The sequence below is a fragment of the Equus quagga genome, chromosome 15 (genome assembly GCF_021613505.1).
Source record: "Equus quagga isolate Etosha38 chromosome 15, UCLA_HA_Equagga_1.0, whole genome shotgun sequence".
In the NCBI taxonomy this organism is placed as follows: domain Eukaryota; kingdom Metazoa; phylum Chordata; class Mammalia; order Perissodactyla; family Equidae; genus Equus; species Equus quagga.
In genome coordinates this window covers 12,760,975-12,788,254 of record NC_060281.1, presented here as the reverse complement: position 1 = coordinate 12,788,254, position 27,280 = coordinate 12,760,975, and the positions used below count along the sequence as shown (strand labels likewise).

The following is a 27,280-nucleotide window of genomic DNA, read 5'->3' as shown; positions in this document are numbered from 1 at the left end:
GAACTGTCACTTCTCTGAGGTCCCCGTGAGAGGTAGGGATAAGCCACGGCCAGAGGAGGTGCCACTATCTCTGCTGTGGCGTCCAAGGACCACCGGAGGAAACACTGTTCTCTTTGGTTTCTTCGAGCACGTGGGGAGAGCGAGAGAGAGGGGGAAGAAACGGTGGCCGGCCAGGGAAAGCCTTGGTGGGATTGGGGAGGAATGCTCTCTTTTGGGGACTGGGCTTCCGCATCCTACCAAGGGCCAGGCCTTGGCCTGCCTCACCTGCCAGGGGTACGTTAGCAGGTGATAGCCAGGCTCAGCTGCCTGCTCCCCTCCTGCTGCTTCCTCGGTCTTTCCTTTATCACTTCGTCGTCTTTTTCTCCTAGTTGTCTTGTAGCCGCTATTTCTTTTCAGTTTACCTTCCCACCTTTCTCTTTTCTTTTCTCTATCTTCATTTTGTCACTTTATTTTTTATCCTACTTTCTTTCTCCTTTTTCCTCTTTCTTTTCTTTTCTTCTTTCTTTATAAAAAGAGGAAGTAATGCTCTCTAAGTGAAAAGAGCAGATAAAGACCCCAAGAGTGGGTCAAGGGCACAGAGTCCTGGGGAGCCCGGCAGCATCTGTGCTCAGGCAGCTCCAGCCGCCGCCTCTGGGAGGTGTCGTGGAAGCGACCAAATCCGCCTGTCCTGCTCTGTGGTTTGACGCTTGCAAGTCATAATCATAACAATTTTAAAAATAACCATCACCCTCGGATTCCGTGAGGGTGTTGAAGACCCCCTGGTGACTGTGGCCTGGCTCCTGTAGGCCCCTGCTCCCCACGGCCAGCCCTCTCTCTTCCCTTGGCCTCACGGTCCCCTGCCCAGGGTTCTGACTCCCGCCCCAGCGCTGGCTTCCCCGTCATCTGACCACTCCCTCAGTGTGGCTCTTGAGGGTGCAGATTCTCCCTTCTTGAGTTGAAGAGCCTTCATTACCTCTTTACCAGGTGTTTCTTTGTCCCTAGGTTTGTGCCTTTGACTTCACTTCATTGAAACTTACTCTCATTTCAACAAAAATGCAAAATATTTAATTCCACATCTCCCAAGTGAGTTTTAAAAAATCGGATATTCTTGAAGAATTATTATGTCTCTTGCAGGATGAGATTATATTCTTTAAATCCTTGAAACCATCTGTTTTACTGTGAGCCGTGTTAAAAACATATGTTAAATTAATAATAAAAATGTTATTTTAACAGACCTTACCTAAGAGCATCGGAAAACTTAAGAAACTGAGCAACTTGAATGCAGACAGAAATAAATTAGTGTCTTTACCAAAAGAGGTACGTGCTTTAAAAAAATCTATATAATAATAATTATAAAGAAATAAAAAACAGGATCAAAAGTGTGAAATACTTTAAAAGGCTTATGTGGTGCTTTTTAAAGATCTGAACTCTTACGTGTGAGTATAGGGATGGTTGGAGGAATTACACCAAAGAATGATCATCAGTAATGTTAACGACAGTAGGTGGCTCAGAAGGGTGTGAGCAGTGCTGGGAAAGGTGAATCGATAGGGTTTTAGGTGGGAAAAAGAGAGAGATTGGCGCTTTGGGCTTGACATACAATGAACGGTGATATCATTGACAGAAATGGGTAATTTGGGAGTTTGGCAGAGGACGTGGACGACTTTGGGTTTGATGGAGTTTACTGTGAAATTAAACTGTCCCGTAAGCCATCAGAATTGTAAAAATGGGTCTTGATGCAACCCTGCTCCTGGGTGGAGACTGACTCCGGGCAGCGTTCTGTCTGTAACAGTGAGTGAAGTCTTCATAAAGCCTTTCACGTAGAGGAAGGTGATAGGGAAGCGATAGCCAGATTCTTAGGATTTTTTTTTTTTGCCACTGCTCCAAGCAGGAGAAAAGAGACAGTCACCATCCATTGTGGAGAGTAGCTGTGCTGCCTTAGAGGCATTTAAGTTCTGGGAAGAGAAGTGAAAATGCCGAGGCTGACGAGGAAGCCTATCGCAGATCAGACAAGGAGGCTTCTAGTGCTTTGTCTAAAGAGAAGCCTTGCTTTCTGTTTGGAGCTAGAAGAACTTGATTGGAGCGGGGTAGTTCTGAGCAGCCCCTCGGCCGCCTTCCCCACCAAACGAGCTGTTAGTGGGGCCGCCTCCTGTCTACGGGGCCTTAACTACAAGAGGTGTGGTGTTGTATGATATGGTCACTGGCCAGGGGTGGTTTCCTCTGTATTTCCCTGTTTTGATCCTTTCCACCATCTGTCTTGGAATAATTTCAGAGCTGCCATCCAAGCAGCCAGAACCTGAGGGCCTCTTATCTCCCAGGGCTCTTCTCAGGGTGTCTGAACTTGGCCTGGTTTCTTCTCTCCTTCCGTCATCTTGGTGCTGTGCCCTCGGTATCCCAGTCTTCTCCCTGGGGAAGACGGCCGGCATTCCTGAATGGCAGCATGAGCATATTTATTATAAACCTGACAATATTCTGACAAATCTTTGATCTGGACGCTGGCATCTAAAGAAAACTGTTTCCAGCAGAAACACTGAACTATACGTCTCAGCTAAATTGGGCCGTGACTGAGAGACTCTGCTAATCAGAACATTTTGGCTCCAGTCTCTAAGTGATAAGCCAAAACACAGAGCTGACCTTATTCTGAACATTAATTTTCCTCTTGTTGAATAGCACCTGTAGATGGATAATAGATTGGACACAGAGGAGTGGAAAAGATTTACGGCTTTCTCTCTCAATGCTGTGTCCTGTACGAGGTACTTTCATGTATGTTAACTCATCGAGTCCTCACAGCAGCTTTTGGGGTCATGAGGATTTCCTCATTGTACAGATGAGGAAACTGAGGCCAGCGAGCAGATTTCCTTACCAGGGCTCACACGGCTCGGAGTCGTTAGAACTAGGCTCCAAAGGGGTGTCTGTCTCCTGACAGCCAGCCTGCTGCTCTCTCACTGGCCAGTACAAGCTTGACCGCTCGGCTAAAACAGATTCAGCTCGACCTTTTCATCTCTGTGACCAGGAGGTAAGGTAAAGAAAGGTCAAATTATCTTTAGTTTGGATGTTTTAGAAAATTAATACATTTGGGGAACATTTTCAAGGTAAATGCCCAAGAGAGCCCTTTTAAATGTAATGTTAATCCCTGGTAAATTTCACAACCCTCCCCGACTTCGTTCTCCCTCTCTTTTGATTCTGTCAAAGGAACACATTCTCCACCAGAGCTTTCGAATCCCATTTTTGTAAAACTATCACCATCGTTTTAGCACCAGTTGTCCTTTCACTTGAAGAGAATGAAACTTGTGCTCAGTGTTTCTGTTTAGAGGGTTATGTAGTGCATGCTGTGTGTGCCCATAAATTTATTAGAACAGCTTTTCACGATGCAAAAAAGGAAAGCATTGTGAAAATATTTCTAGCTTCCAGGCATTTTAGTTAGCTATCAGGTTTTTATCCTTTTCTGAGAAATTATGATTGGCTTTCTGGCATCTAGAATTTAAAAGGAATAAAGTCGGTGCCTTTTCCTTCAGCTGCCTGACAAAGCAGGGAATGTGTGGGTTTCAGGAATCGGATCTTTTCTAGCACACACACCCTCACTCCCACTCACACACACTCAGCTCCCAGAGTGGGAAACGCACTGAGCTCGTGCCTGCAGGTCTGCTGAGGGTCGCAGCTCGGTGACCCAGCAGAAACGGCTGAGTGCTTGCCTCTGACCATCGGGCCGAGCAGCCAAACCACCAAGGGCCTCCTGACCCCGACTTGTGTCATGTCCATCTGGGCAGCACCGTTGTGCTGTGAGTGTGGTAGGCCCTGTTGAATGCGCGAGTGTGAGTGTGTGTTTGTGTGTGGAGGGGGATGCCCAGTGACTGTGTATGTGGCACGCTCTGCCTCCAAGCTTGATACCATTTGATCAAATCCTGCACTTCCCCTGATTGAATTCTTTTCTTTCAAAACTTTATTACTTTCTCTTGATCCATTAAATTGCATGCATGACATATCTAAACTGAAATGCTGACCAATTCGATTTATATGCCCAAAATTCATAGTTGTATTAATTGCCATTGGTCTGGTGTGCTGTGTAGTTTTTCCTATTTTCTGTCCTTTTTTTTTTAATTTGATATTGTAGATTGTCAGTTTTATAGCACAGCTCCTTGCTCTATAGCATTTATTTGCAATTTTTTTTTTTCCAAATGGTTGAGGGGAAAATGTTTGTACTGTGTGGGTCACGATAATAGATTCTGTTTGTGTTTCGTGGTGTTATTTGTAGTAAACATTTGCAAATCAACGAATGTCTCTTGTTTTCTTAATTGTTAGCTGCTTGGAAATTTAGAAAAGTCAGGTAAACTTGTTATCTTGTAAGTATTGTTCAGACCACAGTTGCATCTCTAACTTCCATCTTGCTTCTTAAATGCATGAAGATTCACGTTGGCTGGCTATGTGTGTACTTCATTGTAAAATACTGGACATTTTCCTCTTAACTCAGTTGTTTTAAAATGACTGCATGGCCTGGAAGCTTATTTTGTTATGTGTTTGTCAGATGTTCAGATTCTTCACTCCCTGCAGAATGCTTTTCTGTGAATTGCATTTTAAGTTGTTCAGGAATTCTGAAAGACGTAACTTGGCAGTTCATCTGTCTTCACTAAATTCTAGCGAATTTGAGTGAATTCTGAGTTTGTTCGCATGATTCTCTCTCTAATGGAAAGGGTAGATGTGCTGTATTTGCTACGTGTGGCATGCTTCTGATTTTTCAAGCCACTTGTGTCTTTTATTTCTCATCCTGTTGCTTAAGTGTGTGTGCTTCTGGGAAAAGGAGGCTTCCTAAAAGACTCATATTTTTGGTGGAGGGAAGAATTAAGCAGAAGAGACTATTGTGGTACGATCTGTGGAGGAGGCAGTCCATAGACGTATGATTCTGGGTATGATGAAGGAGAGCCAGTAGCTTCATACTAGTCCCCTGCCAAATCTTAGATTTAAACAACTTCCATCAGAAAGAGTTTCTGGCTGGAAGAAATTGAGCATATATCCAAGTTTGGAGTCCAGACTTTTGTCTCCACTGAGTCACAATGAAAATGACCCTAACTCCCTCCCACTGCATCCCACCTGTCCAGTCAAATGGCACAGTGGGTTTGCAGACCTTTCCTCAAAACTTTTATCCGGCAATATGTGAACGTTCATTACCCATGAATATTAATTGCGACATTCAGAAATGCCTATGGTGAGAGAGTATTCCTTTTGTGGGTAGCTTTCTGCCTTCTTCTTATTACATTTAAAAATTTAGTGTCGGTTCCCATCATATTCTAAATTGAATTATTGATAAATGCGATAATAGAAAACCTAAAAATATTAGAATAAAATATAGTTGGCCATTGGATTTCAAGATGGAGGAGGCAGTCCTAAACTAGAAAGAGGATAGAAGTTATTAAAGACACAGTTAATGGGTTTGTCTACATGAAAATTAGATTTCTGATCTTCAAGAAGGGCAAGACAGCAGCGGGCAGGGGCCATTCACAGCATCGACGACGGAGGAGGTCTCTCCTTACTCTCCTAGAGCGTCTTTCACTTCACTCAGGAAAAGAGGCGCCCGCTGTAGAGAGCCGAATAAAAAGAAAAGCTGAGAACCCCCCACGAGAACCGATAACTGAGTCAGAGGAGAAAAAATGGAAATAGCTATTAATGTGAAAAAATTTTATCCCTATCATTATTCACAAAAATGTCAATTAAAGCACTTTCACCTATCAAATTTTCAAGATTTAAAAAAAATTAATGTACCAAACATTGGTGAGAGTACAGGAAAGTGCGTATTATCATGGCAGTATAAGTTATTTGGCTTCTCTGGAAGGGGGTATGGTAATATTATTAAAAGCTTTAAAAATGTGCATACCCTTTGATTCTGCAGTTCCACTTCTAGGAATTTATCCTAAGAAAACAATTATGGATATACACTGAGAATGATGCCTGAGAATATTTTTCTCAGTACATATGGGAACAGCTCACATGTTCCAGGCACCAGGCCAAGCATGTACAGGGGCCGCTAACATGTGCCAGGCACTGCGCCGAGTGTTTCCTGCTTATTCTTGTCTAATTGTCACAACAGTTCTGTGAAGTATAGGTAAATCATTATCAACATTTAACAGATTGTGAAACTAAGATTCAGAGTGGTTAAGTAACTTGCCCAAGATCACACAGCAAAGAAATGGTAGAACCTATTAGCAGTGTCTAATATGGGCAATTTGTTAAGTAATCTGTGACACATCTGTAGAATGAAATAATTATATGGTCACTGAGAATCCTTTGAGAAACATAGTGACATGGGAAAACATTTTTGATCATGAATAAACAAAAGTGGTAAAGATTATAGTGTTGGTCCTAATTTTGTTAAAGTGTATATGTATAATCACAAATGCCTGGCAATAATACTGAAAGAATATACCTCGAAATGTTAATACTGATGTCCCTTTGTGGTAGGATTTGGTTTCAGTTATTTTTTCATTGTGCGCGTGTGTGTGTGTGGTTTTTATTTTTCAATCAACGTAAGTTACTTTTTTAGTTAGAAAAGAATGCCATAGGTATTAGTGGATATTTTGATGTCAGTGGCCCAACAATTCAGAGTCCCAAAGCCACATGATTTCCAAAATATTTATCAACTAGGGAGCATTTGAGTAATTTGCCGCAGATGATGATGGGAAAGGCAAAAATAGTCTTTGGTTTCTGAAATTACACATCAAATTATTTCTGTTCAAGTTATATTTTGACCAGATTTTGCTTGGATGTTTTCCTTTTTGCCAATGAAATGTGGGTTCAGTTTTGTTACAAATAATGTAGAAAGGCAGATACTGAAGGAAGCTGAAAGTTCCTTTACACTTAGAGCAGACATTCTCAAATTGGAAGGTAGGCCTTCTCTTTGAATCGTTGAGTCTGTCTGATTATCTCCTCTGGGCTGATGTCACCTGCAGGCTGTTAATACTTGGGAAAGTTGACCTGACTAACAGTTTGTCCAGTGACCTCCAGGTCCCGTCTCCTTGAGCTGGGTTAGACGAGGGCTGACGAGTTAAGGACAGTATCGTCTGGAATTGAGAGAGACAGAACAGCCAAACAAGGCTTCTCAGCCACTTTCTGTAATTCTCAGAGAATCCAAGTCCAGCCCCTTGTGTTCTGGGAAGGTGCTATTATGTGGTTTAAGGGAGTTTAAAAATATCAGCTTCCTACGTAACCAGTAATAAGTTATTTAAACAGTGACCCTTCTTCCCAGAATTTCTGAGCGATATAGACATTTTATCCTGATGACCACTAGGGAACCTGTAAACTCTGCCTCCCGAACCCAAAAGAGAGCAAAAATACCTGCGATGGATAATGCAATACTGAACTCAGCGCACTTCTTCACGATTATTAACTGGAAATGTCACTGTGGTCCCTTGTCAGGAAGACAGTGTTTTCAAAGCAGTTCAGGTGCATTGAAGGAAGAGCTCGCTGGCGTCAGCACAGTTCCAGCAACATCACAGACCGTCGAGTGTTGACTGAGCTCATCGTTTCCATCTGGGATTTTCACTTCTTAGGAAAACAATAGCTACCACATTTATTTGGCAGCAGCAATAGGCCAGGTTCTATGATGGGCACTAAATTATGTATGTGGTTTCATTTAATTTAATCCTTATTGTTACTTTTGGTTGAAGTAACATAGCCGAACCCGCAAAACATATGACGGAGTGTAGCCCAGGTCTGTGTGTTTTCCAGGCGTCGAGTCCCTCCCTTGCACCGCATCCTCCTCTGCCGTCTGTGAAGCGCTCCATGTTTGGAGTGACAGTTTCGACTGCGTCATCATCTTTTCTAAAAGCCAAAGGTCCCAGCCATCCCTTCCTGGCTGGTCTGTTTGTGTGACCGTTTGCCTGGGACAACGCGTGCTGTGACGGGTGGTGAAGGCATCTGCAGCACACTCCGCGACGACAGCTCCCTTGTGGGCGTTGTTGTCCCACAGCCACGGCCGGTGGAGATCAGGAGGGCGTCTGCCTGCTTTGACAACCCGGAGCGCCTGGGCGGCTCTTGAATACAATTGCTTTCCACCCCTTGGTGTCTCAAATGGGTGTGAGATTAGAGTGGGAAAGGAAAAAGAAAATAAATAAACGAGACTGTAAGCACGGTCGACAGCTCACAGGCTCCATGGGGGTTCACATTATTCCCCCCAAATACTTAAGGGATGTTAACTTGTCCAGAACTTTTATTGCTCTGACAACTTTTGAAGCTCTCTTTGAGCTGCTTGAATTAGTTAATTAATTAATTAATTTTGAATAGATAGTGTATGCACATGATACAGATTGAAAATGCTCACATAATATAGTAGTAGGGCCCCAAAACAGATATTCTACAGGTGGCTGGGGCAGTGGACAGCTTCCTGGCATAGTGCCCAAAATCGCGATGCAGCCTCGGCTCTATGCACCCACCCTCCAGGAGCCTGCTGTCCTATCCTGAGGGTCACGTGGGTGAATAACCGGTATCATCTGCTTTGCCTCCCTGGAGTGCAGATAAATCTTGTCTCTGCAGAGCCACGCCTCGATGTCAGGGTTGAGGCTCCAGCCTCAGCCACCGCTGACCTGAAGGGCTGCCTCGTGGCTCACAGGCCTGTCACTGAGCCCAGACCCCCATGCAGGTTCCCCTCCGCATGGGGTGGGTCGGGCGTGGGTCCCCTCCATGGGGACCTTAGGTATTCCTTCTCTTGAGTAGATCTTTGCTGGGATCATCTGAGTTTATCAGAGAATCTAATGAGGTCAGTCCTCAACACTCTGGGTTTCGATTCCTCTCCTTCCATGCTATTCCTGAGCACCTGAGTAAAACTGATGATTCCCTTCCTCAAGGGAAGGAAGAATGCCAAGCCCCGCAGAAGATCCTGTCACACATCTCTTTTAGGACCTGATTTTGGGGCCCTATGTTTACACAACACGAGAGGCCATTCTAGTGATTCTCACTAGAAAAGAGGAGAGTTTTGTGGTCTCCACTGATACACATAGCAGCAGATAATAACTTTACGTAGCAGGCTTTCACTAGTAAGTAAGTAAATAAATAGAAGTGTGTAGACACACCTAAATGAGCAGTGTTGGTAGGTAGTAGGCTTCACTGTGGGTAGACAGGATGGGTCCTGTGCTTACCAAGCACCCTAATTATGTGTAAGCATGCGAATTAAACAGGAGCTCAGGCAAACGATCTGTCAGAGTTTGTATAGACCATCATTATGAAAGAAACTCAGAGAGCAGTGTATCACCGTGGACCAGCGGGTTCTGGCGAGACTTCATGGGGTGGAGGATGTTTAGCTAATTTTGGACGATTGGTGAGATTTAGAAAGACAGAAGAGCATTTCTGTAAGAAACAGTGGGACTGAAAATACAAGATGTATTTTAGAGGACAGAGAATAAACCAGATTTGCTGAAATAGGAAACATGAATACTGAGAAGTAAGGGGACACTACATATCTGGGTGTTTTCCGGGTGACTAGAGACGAATGTTAGTCGGTATTTTCTTATATGTTTTTCTTTTACATGCATTATGGTTAAATACTGTGGTTAAATATATTATTTCCAAATCTTTATATTAAGCCCTAAGGGAAGACATAATAAGATTGAGCATGAAGGTAATTATGTAGCAATTTCATAAATATAGATTCTGCTTTTAAAGATAGATACATATATTAAACAGATGTATAAATAGCAGAGGGCAGAAGACACGTTCAGATATTCCTGAAGAGTCAGGCCTCTTGCCCCTGCTCGCCGGGGTGGCTCCGGGTGTCTCTCCATGTGTCAGAGAGCCGTCAGTGGGTTCCTTCAGGAGCCTTTCCCGGCAGTCGCTCGTAGTCAGGGTAGGAGGGCAAGAAGAATGTGGGACTGTGCGGAGTCCTGCAGTGTTGTGTCTGCGATCAAGTTATTTTTCCACCCCCTCGGTTCAGCTTTCCTGACTGCAGGGACGACAGCCAATTTGTTCAAGAGAATCGTTGAATTCTTTTGTGTTTATATTCTTTTTTGACGACCAGACTCATACCTTTGAATTGCTTACTTAAAAGAAATAAAAAAAAAAAAAAGAAAGAAATGGTAATCGAATTTGGTGTGGATGCAGCTACTGACACAGGCTTTTACCAGCAGGGCACAGCTGAGGAGACTAGCATATGTGTTTACCAAATTCACTTTTTGCTACAGTGTTGTAATTTTGTATTTGTCAAAGGAAAATGAATTTACCAGATTAAGTTGTAATGAAAAAGCTATTAAAAGATGTACGATGGAAATTTGGACACTGCATCCTCTGTTGGATGGTGCTCTTTTTTCTTTTAGATGAATTGAAACACTGAAAACACTGAAGTTAATATAATATGCAGGTCTTCACAGGTGTGTGCACGCATGCGCATGCTCACAAGAGAGATCAATCGATCTTTGGCCTAACTTTGGAAACCTAGAATTCTTAACCTTCCATATAACCAAGTAATATGTGTCTGGCCCTGTGTAGCTTGGTGAACATATTCAAAAGATGCAGTTGCATTAGATAGCAGTGGACAATGGCTTTCTTTTCAGAAAGAAGTTTTTGAACTGTATTGTTTATTTTCTTGGTGTAATTTAGAACATGAATATTTTGCAGAGATTTTTATGTTCTTACTGGGCCACTCTGTTTTGTGTGATCTAAATAAATCTTAGTTGGTCATCAATGAGACTTGAAATCATGTGGTATAATTTTATATGGCATCCTTTTCGTGCCATTTGATAAACAAGATGCTCCAGTCCCGCCTCCATCTCCCAAAAAACCTGGGAAAAAGATGTGGTTTCTTTCCTGTTGCAGATTGGCGGGTGCTGTGGCCTCACCGTGTTCTGTGTGCGCGACAACAGACTAACCCGGATACCTGCAGAGGTGTCACAGGCCACAGAGCTTCACGTCCTGGATGTGGCAGGGAACAGGTAAGCATGGTCTGCTCACTTTGCTGGAGAGAGAGACATGTGTTCATCCCCTCGCTTTCGCCATGCGTCTCTGCTGTCTTGCATTTGCTGCCTCTTGTAGCATAAACACTGATGAGTCCAATGACCTGGCCCCAGCAAGTTCCTAGTCCAGGAGCTGGAGTGATTGAGCCCGTGGAGGGGGAAGGCCAGAGCAGCCCTGGCGGGGGGTGCCCTAAAGGGCAGGGGGATGCGTGTGTGGAAGTGCTTCCCCAAATGGCAGCAGAGTGATGTCGGACGTGAGGGAAGGAGCGCAGCCTGAGACCAGAGACTTGGGGTTCCTCTGAGCTTGTCACTACCTTTCCCACATCATCATGGGCCATAGCATTTCCCCAGTGAAGAATGAGCCTGAGGGAGTCCAAACTAGCTTTTTTAAATTTAAACATTGGCACCTGAGCTAACATCTGTTGCCACTCTTCTTCTCCTCTCCCCCTCCTCTCCCCCTCCCCCCCCACCAAGCCCCCAGTACGTAATTGTGTGTTCTAGTTGTGGGTCCTTCGAGTTGTGGTATGTGGGACGCCACCTCAGCATGGCTTGACAAGCGGTGCCATGTCCACGCCCAGGAATCAATCTGGTGAAACCCTGGGCCACGAAAGCAGAGCCCGCATGCGATCTTAACCACTCGGCCATGGGGCCAGCCCCCGAACTAGCTTTTAACCAGGGATCTTGATATGCTCTGCTGGTGACTCAACCCCTGAAACTGTAAAACCAAACTGTGTTCAGGGACACTTTTCTGGTGAGAGGATCGACAACTAGTGTTGGAATTGCCGAATGATTCATAATCCGAAATGAATCAAAGAGCCACCAACCTGGCATCTCCAAGGTCACAGCAGCGCCATTTTTCCAGTCCTGGGGTCAGAGGTCGTATTAGACTGCCCCCCAGTTTCTAGATAGGCCTTCCCTTCACCTTTATGCAATATGGATTCGTTTCAGCCATTCCGAGCTAATGTCACCACCTCTGATGTCATCTGCACTTTCTTCTGCCTGAGCCCACACAAGCTCTTCTTTCTCCCTGGGGACCCTCTATCTCCCGACTTTTGTTCTTCCTCACTCGCTTTTACTGTCTCCAGGACGCCCCTTCTCTCTGAGTCTGCGTTTTTGAATTAGCCCTAACCCAGCACCCACAGCACCACAGGATAACCGCCTATTCAATGTGTGTCACCTCCTAAACCTGAAGTCACCGAAAGTCAGACGTTATGGTTTATGTGTCATTGTGTAATTTCTCCCTTCCCAGTGCCTGACATATAATTGATGCCTCGTAAATATTTGTCGGCCGAATGAAAATGTTAAAAATGTTAGTTTTGCCGAATGAATAGCAGGCCACTGTGAAATGCCTTGTATTGCAGGTTGCATTGCCAAAGGAATTTTAAAAATGCTTCAAGTGTTATATAGTTAGAGAGGAGAGAAAGTGCTCGACCAGGGGAGGGTGAGCAGTGACTGTGAATGGCACATTCTACTGCCAGCAGTCTGCAGAGCATCTGGGGACTGTGACCCAGTGCCGAGTAGCTGGTCACCTAGGTCAGGCACAAGCCACCATTTTTCATTCTTGCTAATGGATTACGGACAGCAGTGCTAAATGAACAGCAGCACTCGGCTGGAATCTGGTGATGAGTTATGGCCTCAGGGAATGCTCACCTTTTTAATGCTTTCAGGACATCTTGATAGATTCTTAAGACCACTAACTGCTTCCTGGGACTCAGGATTAATGGGAGTTGGATGTGGAATTTCTGCTGGACTAAGCCTAACAGGATCCGGCTTGAGCAGGGTGGTTCTTGCCTGACCTCTGACCTCCAGCGCCAGAAACTCAGGGACTCCAACCCCCTGGTTCTTGCCACACTGGCGAGCATGAATTTGCATCCCGAAGTCTGGAGCAGAAAGATGGTTCTGATGTCGAAAAACTTTTTTTCACATGAATGAAAGCCCCATTCTCCAGTTCTCGGAAGAAGAGAGAGTTAAATGTTTATTATGTTTGGGCTGGGGTGGAGAAAATCCAATTAAAAAGTCGAGTTCCACAGCTCTCATCTGAGTAAGTTAAGTGTGGCGTTTAGTTCATGTATATGTAGATTCATAACTAGATTTTAAGCTTACTAAAATATTTAATTACTGCTTGTTTAAAGTATCAGTGTAGAAACTAATAAAAGAGAGGCTACCATGTCAGCTTTTTAGCTTGTAGAAATGCCACACCAAGGGAAGTCATACCAAATACAACAGAAGTTCCTGCCTCTTCTCTCAAGCGTATAGCAATAGCAAATGGCACAGGGAGGCTACAGGTTAGGTTCCAAAAGCTTTCCTTGCCATGTTTGGTAGGATGCATTATAGCCAGGATAACTATAGAATGCCAGGTGGAAACTAAGTATCGAACCTTCTGGTACAGTGACAGAGTTAGTGTCTTGTATGATCAGCCACCCATGATCACAGAAGACACGTTTACTTAACTCGTGGACTCTCCTGTCGGAATAGTCACCAAGGACACAAAATCGGGTATTTGAGGATCTTCCCTGAAGTATCAGTAGTACCAGATACTAGAAACAATGGCTGTCAATGTGGAAATAGTTTATACCTTTGAATTTTATGACCCAAAGAATTAAATGAAAAAGATGTTGAAAGCTATCACCTCACACCTGTTAGAATGGCTATCATCAAAAAGACAAGAGATAAGAAGTGTTGACTAGGTGTGGAGCAAAGGGGACCTTTGTGCACTGTTGGTGGGAATGTAAACTGGTGCAGCCACTATGGAAAACAGTGTGGAGCTTCCTCAAACAATTAAAATAGAACTACCACGTGATTTGGCAGTCCCACCTCTGGGTATTTATCCAAAGGAATGGAAATCAAGATCTCAAAGAGCTGACTGCACTCCCATGTTCACTGCAGCGTTATTCACAACAGCCAGGATAAGGAAGCAACCTAAGCATGCATCAACAAATGAGTGGATAAAGATGTGGTGTGTGTGTATGTGTATAAAATGGAATATTATTCAGCCATGAGGAAAAAGGAAATCCTGCCATTTGTGACACCATGTTGGACCTTGAGGGCATTATGCATGAAATAATTGAGGCAGAGAAAGACAACTGCTATATGATCTCACTTATATGTGGAATCAAAAAAGGAGAACTCATAGAAACGGAGACTAGTATGGCAGTTGCGGGGGGTTAGGGGCTGGAGGAAATGAGGAGATGTTGGTCAAAGGGTATAAATTTCCAGTTATAAGATGAGTAAGTTCTGGGGATCTAATGTACAGCGTGGTGACTGTAGTTAACAATACTGTATGATGTCCTTAAAAGTTGCTAAAAGAGTAGATCTTAAATGTTCACACACAAAACATGGTAATAATGTGAGGTGATGGAGGTGTTAACTAAGCTGACTGTGGTAGTCATTTCACAGCATCTAAGTGTATCAAATCATCATGTTGTACACCTTAAACTTAGCCTATGATCTGTGTCAATTATATCTCAATAAACCTGGGAAAAATAAAAAATATTGAAGGACAAAACACGACACAGCAGCGTAGCCATGCTGTGCAATACCAAGCAGTTAAAGAATGAGATATTTCTCTGCCTCGTGACACAGACGGAGGCCCATGATGCCACGTGAGAGGAGCAAGTGTTGAACATTTGTCGTACTCTTCTTATTTTTGTTTTTAAAAAAGCTTATCTATGCGGTACACAAAATATTTGAGGTAGTTCTAGAGGAGGGCTAGAGATTTGAGGTTACAGGCGGCTTTCACTTCAGGTATTTTGGTATTGTGTAAATTTGTTCACTGATTATGTTCTCTATTTGTATATATCTTTAAACATTTTTGAAAACTTTTCTTAAACCTGAAAATTCTGGTTAGGAGGTAAAGAACAGGGGGAACATTCGGTTGTAGGAAGTGTTCAGCCATAGGAGACGTGGGCATCACATTAATCGGTAGGCCGTGCACAGTTGTTAAATGAACCTGCCGGCGCCGTGCCTGTGATCGTTCAGAGGTGCGGAGGCCACTGCAGGTCGGGCTGGCCGTGGATATAACTGGAAACGAGAGGCTCACAGTTTGCTTACTCATTTGCCTTAGTCCTTGTGCCGTTGATGTAAACAGTAACCACAGGCTTTTTATTTCTGGGGGATGTGGTCCTAAATAGATCACGAAGATGGGTACAAATGGGGCTGTGGTTTCTTGTGTTGATTCTGTAGTGTACAGAAGCTACCAGAATAAACCAAAAGTGTATTATTAACTCCCCTGGAAAGCAGGAATATAGATATTTTTATCTGTTTTCCGACTTGTATCTGGGATGGTTCACCCAAGAGAGGCAGAAGAGTGTGTGTGTTTTTCCCCAGGCTCTGGTGAGGTCAGGCCAGCCTGCAGAATCTCTGTGCCGAGCGGGCAGGGAACAGGGCCTTGTTTCCTCTTCGACATGGTTGGGAACACCTTTGTCCACGAGGCGCTCGTGGACCAGCTCACTGTGGGGTGTGCTAGGTCGGCAGCAGCCACATTCAAGCTGGCACTTTAATTCTTTGCAGGAAAACTCGTGTTTTAGACAACTCATTCATCTCGTGTGGCTTGGGTGAATATGATTATGAGATCTGTTATTGTAGAGTCTGGTAATTTATTTGAGCTTTTCCCATATGATTTGTCATCCTTAGAAGCTGGTATTTATTGTCGATGCTCTGGTTAGCCTGTTATTTATCCCTTCGCCTTGGCATTTAGCTGAGAAACCAGTTATTAGCCTGAGAAAGCACGATGACCATGTTGGAGTATCTGTGTTTTGTGCCAGCTTTCAAATCTTGATTTTTTTTTTCTTTATGCTCTCATGATTGGGAAAAGTAGAGATGCTGACTGTAGATTTCTTGCCCAAGACCTTGAAACTTTACACATTCTGGAGGATGTTAGCTTAACTCCTTTTTAAAAAGAAATAAGAACAACTTTCAAAAGAAATTATCCTTTTCTTCAATAAAATGAAAAAGATACTTTTTTCTTGTACTTCAAGCTTTCACAGTGTATTAGAATATTCTTTGAAAAGTCCTTGTCACGGCGCCTGGCAAATACATCTCATGTCTTGAACTCCCTTGCTTTTGGGTATATGTGTGACAGCCTTTGGGAAGAGGGAGAGATTTCAATTGCTGTCCCGCTCAACCAATACCTCAGAATAGGGAGACGTGGCGTCGTGAATCTGCTGTTCCCTCGCATCCCCTTGGGCATCCTTCTCATGGTATGAGCGCGCCCACTGAGTGCATTCTGAGATTTAAAAATATGTATTTCTCACCCAATTTGGTTTTCATGAGTGAAATACTGTAGTGTGCGATGCAGAGCATCTTTTCAGGGGGTATTAATGTATGCTGTTCTCGTGGAAGCGTTCACTGATTGTAGAGCCCAATGCCCACGGCAGGTGCACTTCCCCTGTCCTTGTTTCCGCGATGCTGCACCCAGTGCCTGGTGTGACGGATCAGCCATCACTGAGCTGACTGTTAGGAAAAGAAAATATTTTCTCATCTCCGTAACTAGTACTTTGGAAATCTTTTGCAAAGCACATTAATTGTTCTTATGAAAAGTTTGTTAACAATGCATTTATTGTTAATACTCTGTATGCACTTTTGATAAGTTTTTGCTTCATTTGTTAAAGTGACTTAACCAGTGTGTGCTTACGTTTCACTTTGATTAGCTTTACAATATTGGAGTACAGCTTCTTTTTCGTATCTCTGCCTAGAATTCCAGCTTATTTCTCCTAAGTCTGTCAATTCAAAAGGGTGTATATATCTGATCGTGCAGTGTGAATCTGTTGGTAAGATGTGTAGGTGGATCTCCCACATATGTTAACTGGAGACAGGTGTACAGTTGCATAAAAGAAGAACCTCAGGAATATATGTTGTAATGTAATTTCTTATGGAATTAATGGACCAGAGATTTCTTTTAAGAAAAACAGAATGTGATTAGTTTATTATTATCTAGCTTATGGAGTCACTTCTAAGATTAATCCATAATTTAATACATGAAGCCATCCTTGGAGTGAGAATACTGACCAAATATAACCTTAGGTTCTTTAAAACTTAAATTTCTGGTATCTACAGAGGTTTGACTGTTTTCAAAGTGAATTAGTAGCCTTGTGTAAAGCATTGGTTTTTACTAAAGCGGCGTTTCACCCTCCGCTCTGGGAGCATCTTGGGCCGGGTAATTCTCTGTTGTGGGGGCTGTCCTATGTGTTGTAGGATGTTTAGCGACATCCATGGCCTCTACCCACTAGAGGCCACCCCAAAAATGTCTACAGATATTGCCAGATGTCCCCAGGGGCAGAATTGCCCATGGTTGAGAACCACTGCACTGAGTCGCCTTTGGCAAATACCATGTATGTATGATTTCCAGAGGTGGCTTTTACTAAATAGATTCAACTGGTCACAGCCAATCTGTCAAACATCTGTGCAAACAAATATAAAACTGATCTTTAGGTGTCACATTACCGTTTTTAAACTGCTTTAACATGTACTGTCTCATTTGAAACTGAAACACTGTGATGTGGATATTAATTATCACGTAGGAGTCTGAGAAGCGGGAGCGTCTAGAAACTGGAAGATAAAAGTTTAAAATGGAATACCTAAAATAACCCCCCTAGAGAAAGCAAGCGGAGTCCATGAAAAAAAATCCTTTAATCTTTATTTTAACTGCAACTTAGACTTTTCGGCACCTCAGGCGTCTCCTTCCTCTTGGCTGGAAATGGGTGATCCCACGGCCTCGTAGCAGCCCTGTCAGCAAGGCTCTTGCTGTTGACTTAGTAAGGACTCCAGCTTCCAGGTCCTTCCACAGTTGCACTGGCTTTTTTTTCCTCTTTAAGTTGAACCCTCCTAGTACAAGACTGAATGATACGTTCTGTAATTTCCTCCGTTTTTGCCTGCGACCTGGAGGTGCTAATGAGAGAGGCCGCAGCAGAAAAGGGAAGCCCGGGAACCTGCTGAAGAGTCTGCTTGCAGAGAGTAAATCAAGGACCTGATAAACGCAGCATCTTTTTCATATTGAACACAATCCCGGGAGGTCGTTGTTTTGATCTGTTTCCTGTTTTTATTGACAGGAATTGATTTAATTGCAAAGTTTGAGGTTCTGATGGCTCCTTTTGTTTTGAATTAGGTTGTTGCACCTGCCATTATCCCTGACCACCTTGAAGTTGAAGGCTCTGTGGTTATCTGACAACCAGTCCCAGCCCCTCCTCACGTTCCAGACAGACACAGACCACGCCACAGGAGAGAAGGTTTTAACCTGTGTCTTACTCCCTCAGCTGCCTTCTGAACCCACTTGCCCAGGTGAATTTAAGGACAGTATTCACATGGCTGCAGGAATGAGGAGCAGCTTGTATCTATCCATAAGACCTCTTACTCCCACATGTGACTGTATTCTGTGTAATCTGCCCGAAGGGCCAGCCCGGGTGAGGTCATAGTGGGTCTCCTCTGGGAAGGCTGCGTGCATCTTTGCAGAACAAGTGCACTCAGACCTGTTTATCATGTCTGAAAGTCCTCATGCAGCCCTTTGGTTTTGAACTGTAGCTAAGGCTGAAAATACAAATACTCCTAAAAAAAGATAATAAGGTCGCTTAAAATCCAAACTGATCATTTAGAGGATTAGCATTGAACATCACTGGCAAGCTGTTTTTAAGCCAGAGAATTGTTTTGAGTCATTGTACCTTTGTTTTGTAAATTATATGTAGTTTTTAAAAATATTCACACTAACATCAAATTGCTACTGTGGGTCGTTTTTGGAGAGCTGGGCTTGATAGAAGAGAGCTAGAGTGCTCTGGGAGAATGGGAGTCCCCAAGTGGAAGGGCTCCAAAGCCACCTTGCTGATCCCAGCTTTGTTAGATGAGCTTTTAAGAAACTGAAATAAAAATGTGGTAGAAAGTATTACTTAGAAAAGTGCTAGTATATAACACGTCCAGCCTCATCACTGCCATGAGTTAGTGTATAGAGAAAAAGGATTCTGTAAATTATTATGACATTCTGTAATGAAATATTAAACATCTTTAGCAGATGTTTTTGGTATGACCTCAGAATTATGCATCATTGAAAAGAATGGCACCCCCGTCCCGGGCCTTTTTCATGTTGTTTTTGATTTTTTAAATTACTGCCTAGCCGTTGCCAGTCACGGGAACCCACCTGCCTTCCCTGCTGATGCGCTCTTTGTCGTGACAGAGAACCTGGCTCGCTGTGGTGCCCTGGAGAGCTTGGTGAACGATGTCTCCGATGAGTCCTGGAATGAGCGCGCGGTGAACAGAGTCAGTGCCATCCGATTTTTGGAAGATGAAAAAGATGAAGAAGACAACGAAACGGTATGGAAAGGGGGATTATCGGCCTCCACAGAAGTTCAAAATTTAAAAGCGTTCCAAGATGAATGGCATCTAAAAAAGAATTTCTTTTATTTTCAAATAATCTATTCTCTGTTTTGCCTTCAGCATTTAAGAATTTTTTTGTAGAAGATAAAACTAGGTACTTCTGGGTACCGATTCAGCAAACGTATATAAGGCAAATGGCATTTCTGGTTTCTTTGTTTGAATAGTTTATGCCACTTCTTTTTCCTTGCTTCTGATAGTTGCCCTCCTGCCAACACTGTTTTCTTGAAATTGATGGGAAATTTTTCCTTTTCTGTTGTTCCCAGTGAAATAAGTCTCTTCTCGTCCTCCATCTGCGTTTGTAGCTGTACCACGGGGACTCCATTCACGATTCGTGATGTGACTTAGCTTGCCTTCTCTTGCGCTGGACTTTTCTCTCTTCCTCATGTAACCATTCTTCTCGTCACCCCCATGCAGGGTGCTTGTGATCTTAGTTGGGTTATTTCACAAGTTTTCATTCAGAAATCAGAAATAGATTTGAAAGAGCCGCTCAGCCTTCCTTTCATCCACACTTGAAAGTGTCTCTCAGCCGTCCCACATCTCCAGGGGTCAGTGACAGCTCTTGAAATCTTCCTGGAAGTTGACTTTGGCTTCTTAAACTCCTTGCACTAATTGAGATTTTCATAAGCAGAGCTTAGAGGGAGTACTTGCAGCCCTCAAAACAAAGGGTGGTTTTTAAATTACCGTCTGTAGTCTTTGTTGTTCCAGCTGTTTCCAAATGGGATTCTATCCATTTATAATAGGAGAGCGGGAAATAGGATTCAGGTATGACGAAATGACTTCAGCATGAACGACTCTTTAATGCTTACCTCACGGCTTCTCAGAGTGCGAGTATTTCCCCAGTTACTTCACTGCTTCAACAGTGTTCTTATTTTATTAACCTACTTTAGCTCCTCCTGAAACTCCTGGACAGACCATTTAAAAGATATAAATGCTGTTTTATGAGCTAAACAGCATGTAACTTGTTAAATAATGTAATTTAAAAAATATTGCCCATATTCTCTGACTTCACTTCCAGCACCGTGGTCTTTATGAGAAGAATGTGGACTTTCTTCAGTAGGTCATATAAATAGCACACACAGCAGCAAAATAAGAAAAGAAGTCCTTGGTCTCTCGCCTCCCCTCTCTTCCCCTCCCATGCCTCAAGGGTTGAAGGAAGCCAGAACCACTTGTAGAACGTTATAGTGATTTTAATTTAGAATCTTTTACCCTTTATCTTTTTCTTCCTCCACACCCCATAATTATATCTTGTAAATCATTTATTTTTTTTCTTACTGTTCATGGAACTTTATTTTTATCTTACACTAATCTCATATTTTGAAAGGTATTCTTTTATTCTGAAAGTAATCCTTCTGTCTTGACTAAATAAGTTATGTGCAACACTTTCATCTTCCATTAACTAGGGAGCAATTGATAAATGCCTGTAGCTCCAAAGAGAGCTTTTCCACCCCCCCCCCAACTCGTAATCTCTGAGCAAGTAAGATTTGTATTGCAACGTTACCACCTCGAAGCTGTGCGCTTGAAAGAGTAATGGACTAAAACCAAAACACTCACTCCACTGTTTGTTTTTAGAGAACACTTCTGAGGCGAGCCACTCCACACCCAGGGGAGTTAAAGAATATGAAAAAGACAGTGGAGAATTTACGGAATGACATGAATGCTGCTAAAGGACTGGATTCAAACAAAAACGAAGTCAATCATGCCATTGACCGAGTGACCACTTCTGTGTAAGAATTTCACCTCCAGGTTTTACCTCCTGTGTCTTCCCCTGCTGTTGAGATGTTCCCATCTACTTCTGAGGAGCCTCCTGCAGTCCTTGGTCTTCAGCGGAGCCTGCACACCGTGTCCCCAGTTGGCGCGTGGGGACACTGCTCTCTCCAAGGAAGTGCCTTACTCAAATCCGTCAACCAGACGTTGCAACCGTGGTCTCCCGGCGCAGATTTTTTTTCCCCTAAATCTCAGTTGTTTGTAATAAGTAGAATACACTACTGTAAACATCTGACCTTTGTTTTGTCTTGTGTTGGGGTACGGGAGAGCAGGACGGGGAATTCTCCTCTTCCCTCCCATCAAATGCTGGGACATTTTGAACCCAAGTTCTCTTGGACCTACTGGTGAGAGAGAGTTGTATGTATGGGGAAAAATTGATACTTTTTTAAACCTTTTTTGGCAGCTCAGATGGTGTAAATTTAAAAATTTTTGTATAGATATTTCATAACAAAAAATATGTATTTCTTTTTTGTTATTTTATCTTGAAAACGGTACATATTTTAGTATTTGTGCGGGAAAAAAAAACCAGTCCTTAAGTATTTGTTTCTATTTGTACCATCCACTTGTGCCTTACTGTATCCTGTGTCATGTCAAACCAGCTGTACACAGCAGCGTCCTTGGGCAGTGAGATGAGACCAGGAATGTGGTACTTTTAAAGCAGTGTTGGATTTTAATCAGTGATCTACCTGGTGGATTTGTTTTTAACCAAAAAGAAGAGTTACCACCGAATTGTAAATTATGTCATTTGATTTTTTTTTTAAAAGATGAACCAAAGGATTAGTCTGCTAATATTTCATTTCTTACACTTTAACTTTTCATGAATGAGTCTTTTATAATGAGTACAGTGTCTGATTGTACCTACTTGGAAGGTATGTGCCATTTGTAAAATAAAATAGAGCAGAAAAGCACAAAAAGACAAAAACTGGTTCAGAAATTCAGTGGGTAAAATACATTATGTAATGCAAAAGAAACTGATTTTTATTGAAGAAAGCTTTAAAAGTTTTATATCGAAATATAAAACCACAATAAAGCAAAATAACCTGCAATCATATTAGAAACGTTGCTATCTTTACAAGTGCAATTTAATTTGTAAATGAAGTTGGAATCAAAGTGTAACAAAATATTGCTTCAAGTTTTAATTTTAAATCTGCTAACTTAAGGGGTGTAGGGTGTGTTCTGGTGTGTTTCTGTTGATTTCCTGTTTTTGTATGACGTGTTAGAAGAAATGAACAGTGCCAGTCACTCTGTGGTGTAGAGGGAAACCACGCGGTTGGTTTCTTGTTTTCTCTCCATGAAATAAAGTCACCCTGGACATTAGCCATATAGCTCTTTAAAATTAATTATGACCTTGTGTGTTCTAATGACAGCAGGCGGCTGAGTTCTTTGACAATGTGCTTCCTTCCATTAAATATCAAACCCCTGGTCAGTGTTGAGTGACCTGCCTGTAGGACTCGCCTTCCCTCGTCCTTCCAGCTGACAGGACAGAACCCAGTGCTGCCTTCGGCTCTGGCTCATGACTTTGGGTTGTGGCTGTCTGCCTGCGCTGGAAACCTGCTTTCAAACCAACCGAATATGATACCTCCTCCTACTACTACTCAGTTGCTCACTGAGTCTGCTTTGCCTTTTAGGTGGTGTGTATATCTCGGTCTATTTTGAAACTATTTATTTATTTGGAAGGACATGGCACAGAAGCGGTTTTTGGCCAGTCAGTTTATGCCTTCTTCCCTAATCTGTGGGAACCCATTTTCTTTTCTCAATTTTAAGCTGTTAGCATACTCTGTTTTGTTTTATAAAGATGATGCCACTAACTCATGGGCTAGTAGATGAACAAATTGCTTTTATTTAAGGAGAATCTTGACCCTGAAGAAGAAACAGAACTTCCGGTGTTTTTTGTTTGTTTCCATATATAAACCCCCTCTTTACCGCTCAGTTTATCACGGCTTTAGTGGACTGGAGGCGGACACAAAAGTGTGTGTGTTTAAATTTTTCTAGGAAATTTTAGGTACCTGATTATTTGTTTCCTTTGGCCTGTCTCCCTTCCTTCGCATCCACCTGGGATGTTTTGTTTTGTTTTTTTGTTTTCGGTTTTGGGGATTTGGTTCATTCCCCTTTCCTTGAGAGGGCGAAGTTACTTTCCTCTCAGTTGTTTATTCTGGGTGACCCTGCCATGCTCTTTACCTTCAGGATGCTGGACCCGGACGTAGGCTTCACGAACACGTGCCAGCCTCTCCACAGAGGCCCCTTGCAGTTACCTGGAAAACTAAATTACATGAAAAGATACCTTTCCCTTGTGAGCCCGGTGCCAAAAGTTGCCGACCTTTTCCTGGGGGAGCGTGTTACACAGCGCTGTCAGCCCTGGACCCCCAGGCTGGCCCCTCCCTTAGGAAAGCGGGGAGCACAGTGCCCGGCCTGTTTGTCTTTGGGGGTGACAGGTAAAAGCAGGAAAGATCAGTGTGACCTTTCACTCTTTTCACAGCCCCTTATTTCCTCTTCTTAGCAAGGAAATTATGCCTGAGGGGTAAAAGAATTGGAGGGGGTGAAATTATGGAAGTCATTGATGATTAAAAGAGGGACAGGGAGACAAGTAAGAACACTAGAACTTTTTGCCTGGATGTTCTGTTTTTTCTGGAAATTTTGGAGGAATGGTCCTGAGCAACCCAATCTTTCCATCTAAAAACTCCCCGCTAGCTATCACAAAGTAAGGAAGCTCAGAGGGAATCAATCGCAGCCTTTCTCAGCGGTCCTTCTGCCATCGCTTGTGAAATCTACCACACCTGAGAAGACACTTAATGGGTGGGGTGGAGGCTGGGAAAAAGGCTTTCCTTGTCAGAAAGTTACCCTGAACAGCCAGTTCTAACCTTGTAAAAATGACCGACACCCCTGCTGTGGGCACACTGGCGGGTGCACAGTGAGGCCACGCAGACACCGCCGAGGGACGGCACTGGAGCGGCTTATTAACTGCAGGTGATCTGGGACGCTGCAGCGCAGTGACGTCCGGGGAGATGTGAAACCTCACGTCGGCAATGAGTGTTGGCTACCTCCCCAACTTTCCAAAGAGCCAATTTAAAAAAAAACCCAAAGCTTTTTATTATGGGTGATCAAAACCATACAAAAGTTGAATTATATAACGAACCCCCACATACCTATCACTTGGTTTCAAGAATTACCAACGCAAGACCAATACTGAGCCATTTTAAAGGAACCAAATTATGGTTTAGAATACATCCGTAAGAAGAAGACTGCACGAGGAAATCAGGGAAAAACTCAGGAAAAGCACAGAGCACGTGTTCCCTTTCAGCAGTGCTGTGCATCTTTGCAAGTCAGCATAGCACAGCCACGGGAATCACCTGCATGTAGGTCCAAACCACAGCCCCGGCACGTGCCTTTGGATGAGCTCCTTAACCTCCCTGGGCACCGGGTCCTCTGTCTCTGAAATGGGCCAGTAGTACCTCTTACAGGCTTGGCGTGAGGATGAAGTGGGATACACAAAACAAGCTCTCAGGAAGCAGGCGGCTGCCCTTGTGACAAGTCTTGCTGTTGTTATAATCATAGTGCTCTTAGTGGCTCTACGGTTCCTACCATAGAGCCAGCAGTGGGTGATCACGGGGTGGCGGTCAGCGGGAATGGGGACACATGCTGGTTCTCCAGCAGAGAAAACTTCATCTGAAAACTTCCTTACCTGTGGTGTCAGAGAGAGAGCCCTTGAGCTAGAAACAGGTGGGGAAAATTTTAATTTGTCAGGTTGGCTACTTAGTGGTAAGGTTAGCAAGGATCTCGCCGTAAGCCCCTCGTTGTAACTGGACTTACTAGCTAGGTATCCGCGAGGGAAAGCTGGTTTCTACCAAGAAACCATTGAGCACCTAACTGAGAAAAGCATCTGGATTTCCACACTAAGTCCTCCTCCTTGCCATGTCCTCAGTTTCCTAGGTTTGGGTCTGCTGTTCTCGTTTACTGGGTTATCTCTATTTCACCCTCGATTTTCATAACTTCCTCCTTTTCCACCTCGTGCTGTGTTCTATCTCCTCTCAAAGGCTTCTATGTGTCATGAGGGGCAAGCAGATTTCAGAAAGGGGTTACCCATGGAGAAGAACCTCCGGGATGGAGCAAGTCACTGAAGCCTGCCCAGCACCCTCCCCTCTTGCCGGGGTGCTTGCTTTTTTAAATGCTGACAGCTGGCGGGAAAGGGAGACGGAGCAGAAGAACCTGATCTGCTTGCTTTTGTTCCGAGGGCTGTGTGGAAGGCTAGAGATAAGTTCATGTGCCTCCCAGTTGGCCATAAGGACGGTGTAATTTTAAATTGTAAGAGTGGGCAGTCATCGAGACAGGCCAAGGCTCCTGAGTTCTGAGTGGGCAAGAATCTGATTGGGTTGATCCCCCAAGGTCCTTTTGAGGCATCAGCGTTTAATTTCTAAACAAATAACAAGCTGCCCCTTTGGGAGAGTGAAACAGTAGTTACAATGGCTCCTGTTCACTGAGCGCTTAGCATGTGCTACACACCCAGCTAACCGAACAGTCTCAATTTTCCAGAACAACCCCATGTGGTAGATGGTGGCATTTCCATGTTGTAAAGGAGAGAATGAAGATTCAGCTAGTCTTAATAACTTTTCCAAGATCAAACAGTAAATGACAAAGTTGGAATTCAAATTGGCATCTCTGTTGACTAGAGTCTGTGATCCTGATTACCCCTTTATTTGTCTTCGCCCTCTCCCTCGGCCAAAACGCTGTGGACATGTAATTACGTTTAGCGTTGTTATTTATCGTAGAGGTGATGGTTCTGTTTTAATTACTGAGCTTATTTAGGCCTGGGTTATGGGCAAAGGCTGGCATGGAACTGAGGGAAATTGATCAACCATTTGTGCAGATTTGACCTTCATTTGCTTCTAGTTGTGGTAGCAAATGCTGTGACTCGACGTTCCTCCAACCCTCCCAGACACCCCCTCCCCCTGCCCACCCTGTGTCATGCTGTCCTATGGTAAGTGCTATGAAAATGTTCATGGGATCTCTGTGCTGCCCTCTCAAGAAACTTGAGGAAACTTGTGCAAATCTCAAGAAACTTGGGAGAGAAATTGTTTAGTGGGTGACCAGAAAAATATTGAGATGTTTTTAACATTGACTGAAGTGACAGTTTAATAACCTGCTCTCTGGGAGCGCTTTATTGGCAGGTGGCCCTAGGGTGAGCTAATGGGTTAGGAATGGTTTTTATCCTCACTCCCTTTAATAGCCTCCCCTTGGAGGAGAGACAGATAATGAACCCTTGGAAATCAATGGTGCTGCAACTTGACCCCAGTGCAGTTTGGGGGAAATAAGAAAGATGACTCATGATTCATTATTTAAGATCCTCCTTTTAAAAAGTGTTGTTGTGAAAGATTTGACAAGTAATGATTGCTCCCGTTTAGGAACTATCGTTTAATTGAAGCGGAAAACAGGAAGAATCCAAAAGCTTGTGTGACTAAGCAGTGTTTCATTTCGTTTGAAACTGGCCCTTACCGCCCTGGCTGTAGAAAGAGGAGGCCCCATATGCGGTCTTCACCTGGCAAGAAACCCGGCTTACACCAGGGCATAGTAGAGGACGCCCCATACCTGATGGCAGGAGAAGAGAATTTACGGATGCTTCTCTTTAGGAGCTTTCTCAAGGTAAGTCATAAATGAGGTCTTGCTGCTTGTAAAAGGATGCCCAAGAACTCTCTGGGACAGCACTTCTTGTACTCCTAAGGGCACTGGGCTCTCCTGGGACACAGTTTGTTCCTGCCTGGCCCCCGAGGGTCCGGTGTTCACCGTCACATACCTGGCTGCTGCTTCCAGCCCTTCCTCAGTTGTAGGTCTGAGCCTTGTTTGTTTAAACATCCATCAGTACTGCTTGGAAAAACAAAACAACATGCATACTTGTCTGGGCACTGAACGTTCTTCCTGAATTTTTGTCCTGCCCATTGGCCCGGAGGCATAATGGGTAGGGCAAGTTTCGGCGTTGGTTTGGGAAGTTTCGAGAACAGCTGTGGGCTGGGTCTGTTAGTTGGGGTTGCTCTTGGTTTTAATCATTTTGGAATGTCTGAGGGTCAGGGAGCATTGCCATAGATGGACTATGGGAGTTATGTCCTGGCTCTGCCTCTCTCTCACATGAGGGCAGATGCGCTGGGGAGGCATTTTATAGGGCCCTGACAGGTGTTAGGTAACCCACATCCACCGTGTGTTCTCCCAGACACCCAAAAGGTGTGCAGTGTGAAAACATCACCAGGTAGATGAGACACCTGATTGCT

The 27,280-nt window shown here is 43.6% G+C and overlaps 1 protein-coding gene across 1 annotated transcript in view; it reads left to right on the top strand.

Moving 5' to 3' along the window:
• LRRC1 (leucine rich repeat containing 1) overlaps window positions 1–22,343 on the top strand; it is a 126,456-nt gene extending 104,113 nt beyond the window's left edge. Inside the window, exons 10-14 of the mRNA XM_046639220.1 lie at window positions 1,213–1,296; window positions 10,768–10,883; window positions 18,007–18,179; window positions 19,063–19,199; window positions 20,832–22,343. Of these exons, the coding sequence (XP_046495176.1) occupies window positions 1,213–1,296; window positions 10,768–10,883; window positions 18,007–18,179; window positions 19,063–19,199; window positions 20,832–20,990 (669 nt within the window). The 3' untranslated portion in view covers window positions 20,991–22,343. The remainder of the gene's footprint in view (window positions 1–1,212; window positions 1,297–10,767; window positions 10,884–18,006; window positions 18,180–19,062; window positions 19,200–20,831) is intronic.
• The last annotated feature ends 4,937 nt before the right edge of the window (window positions 22,344–27,280 follow it).